This window comes from Poecilia reticulata, linkage group LG10 (genome assembly GCF_000633615.1).
Source record: "Poecilia reticulata strain Guanapo linkage group LG10, Guppy_female_1.0+MT, whole genome shotgun sequence".
NCBI lineage: Eukaryota > Metazoa > Chordata > Actinopteri > Cyprinodontiformes > Poeciliidae > Poecilia > Poecilia reticulata.
Window position 1 is genome coordinate 24,243,053 of NC_024340.1, and position 2,784 is coordinate 24,245,836.

A 2,784-nucleotide genomic window follows, 5' to 3' on the forward strand; every position below is an offset into this window, starting at 1 on the left:
AGTTCTTATTTCTCCATTCTGTAAGCCCACTTCAAACAGCGCTCTGTCTGTGGCTTTCTGGAGTTTATAGGAGAGCCAGGCATTCTGTCCAGAGTCCACATCCACAGCCACCACCTTAGTCACCAGGTAGCCCACATCTGCTGAACGAGGCACCATTTCWGCCACCATGGAGCCMCCMGTCTGGACTGGGTACAGAACCTGAGGGGGGTTATCATTCTGATCGAGAATATTTAATATAACTGTTGTGTTGCTGCTTAATGGTGGCGAACCTCCATCCTGACCTTTTAGGTGAATGTTTATTTTTTTAATTTGCTCGTAGTCAAATGATCGAAGTGCTTGTATAACACCAGTTTCTGCGTTTACTGATACGTAGCTAGATATGKGGCTACCATGTAGCTCAGTATCGATAAGTAGATAAGACACTCKGGCATTYTGTCCTGAATCAGAGTCATGCGCYTTTAGAGAAAACACTGACAAACCCGGGGAATTATTYTCCACGATACTAGCTTCATAAAAATCRTTTTCAAATAGAGGGGCGTTATCATTTATGTCTGAWATTCTMAGYGTTATAGTCTTGTTMKTAGAAAGCGGCGGAGTTCCTTCATCCACAGCCGTAAAAGTGATGTTATATTCAGGCCTCTGTTCTCTGTCCAGAACACCGTTTGTGACAAGAGTGTAATAGTTCTTAAGCGATGACTGTATTGCGAACGGGATATTGCCATTAACGGAGCAGTCCACCTTTCCATTTTTGCCCGAATCTAAATCTTTAACGTTTATTATAGCAACAGTGGTTCCACTAGGAGAATCTTCGGGGATYGTATTAGAAAACGAGGTAAGCGTTATTAAAGGCGCATTGTCATTCACATCTATTACCTCAATTATTACGTTCGTGGATGTGCTTTGTCCGCCTTGATCCTTTGCTTGAACCCCAATTTCRTACAATTTATTTTCTTCATAGTCAATTTTTCYCCTMACAGTTAAATCGCCGCTGTTTTCATCCAGATKGAAAATYTCRGCAATCTTATTGGACATRTGATTAAAATGATAKGTGACGTGTCCGTTCTTCCCTTCATCTGCATCTGTTGCGCTCAAGCTCAATAYTAAAGATCCTTCTGGAAYATTTTCTTTGACAGAAGCCTTWAAATTKTGTTGCATAAAAACGGGGGCATTGTCATTTGTGTCTAGAACAGTRACGTGTATTTTTAGGCTTCCTGATCGTTGCGGTTCACCCCCGTCAACAGCAGAGAGTGTTAAAAGTAGTTTYCCATYTTTTTCTCGATCTAAAGCMTYAGAAAGRTAYAGCTGTGCATATTTWTGGCCATTCGGGCTGGAGAGAACTTTAATGTTAAAATTAGTCGTCGGATGTAAGGCATAACCGTGCAAAGCGTTGATACCGACATCTTGATCTGTGGCGCTCATTTGTAATATTTCTGTTCCTGGAAGAGCTGATTCAAGGACCTCTACGTGCATTTCCTTTTCATGAAATGTGGGCGCATTGTCATTAATGTCTACCACTTCAACTACAACGCTATGCAGCTGCATCGGATTTGTCAGAATCATCTCAAAATTCAGGCTACAGGGCGACGTCTGCCCACAGAGCTGCTCTCTGTCTATCCTGTTTCCCACCACCAGATTCCCTTTGTCTACATCAAGCTTAATGTACTCGCTGCTATCACCGCTAACAATTCGGGCACCACCTAATTTTAATCTGTTAGCGTCGACACCCAAGTCCTCAGCTACATTTCCCACAAATGAGCCCTTTCTCATTTCCTCCGGGACGGAGTAGCGGATCTGGCAAACGGTGGATTCGATGAAAAAAATAAGGAGGAAGGCCTGTACTTGCCATTTAACTGCGTGTTCCGTGCTGATAAAATGCATATTCCCGATAGAATAGTCCAAATACTAGGGAATCTCCGTCCAAAGTSCTAATTGTCAGACAGTATAGCCTGTGATTTATTTTCCTGTATGATCCAGTCGGGATGCACCGCACGCTTAAGAGGAGAAACCGCTGATGAAAATAAAAAAGCGAACGTCCTGCCCTCCGCGGAACACTAAGTCAGACTTCGGAGGTGTAGCTCCTTTTCATAAGCTTTATATTTGCTGCAAAGACTTACAGCGGCCCCCAGAGTTTAAAATGAAAATAGTAAGTGTGTCAATATTTAAAAAAAAATTACAAACAATGCATTGATCTGCGTATCAATACTATCCAACGTTTTCTGTAATACTGTATCAAAAAAAATTATATACAGTATACATTTTTTTCTAGTATCTACAGAAGGAGTAAGAAAAGGTAAAAAGCAAACAATGTCACCTTAACCAGAAAAAAATTTTGAATTCATATTCTAATCAAAACAGGTATGCACAAAATCCGTTTACAAAAAAACATGTGCAATGTTTGAATTTTTGAAGTGTTATTTTGGAAGTAGAAAATCAAAGAGATTAAAAAGTGGAATACAGTGTATCATTAAATATTGCTWTGTTATTAGTCTTAAATTTAAAGGAAGTAAATACATATATCAAAAACATTTTTAATTAACTTAACGTTCATTTATGTAAATATATCTGATTTACATAAATTAACTTCATTGGCACTTGAAAGAAACTTTGAAAAAGCATATATCAGAACAATAAAATGCTCAAAATCAAACTGTAACAGTTGGTGAGGAAAACTAACCTCCAGAGGAGAGTCAGGATCATCCAGGATGCTCTTCTCACTCTGTATCCTCTGCAGAGTGTCTGTAGAACTGGGATCCATTATCAACACGTTTTGACTACCAGCTCCTG

General features: G+C 39.8%; 2 protein-coding genes across 10 annotated transcripts in view; both read right to left on the reverse strand.

Annotated features, from left to right (window-relative positions):
- Positions 1-2,276, reverse strand: part of LOC103471732 (protocadherin gamma-A5-like) — a 7,377-nt gene extending 5,101 nt beyond the window's left edge. The window contains exon 1 of the mRNA XM_017306998.1: positions 31-2,276. Coding sequence (XP_017162487.1) covers positions 31-1,878 — 1,848 coding nt within the window. The 5' untranslated portion in view covers positions 1,879-2,276. The remainder of the gene's footprint in view (positions 1-30) is intronic.
- LOC103471737 (protocadherin gamma-C5-like) overlaps positions 1-2,784 on the reverse strand; it is a 276,959-nt gene that overhangs the window by 137,722 nt on the left and 136,453 nt on the right. The window lies entirely within an intron of this gene.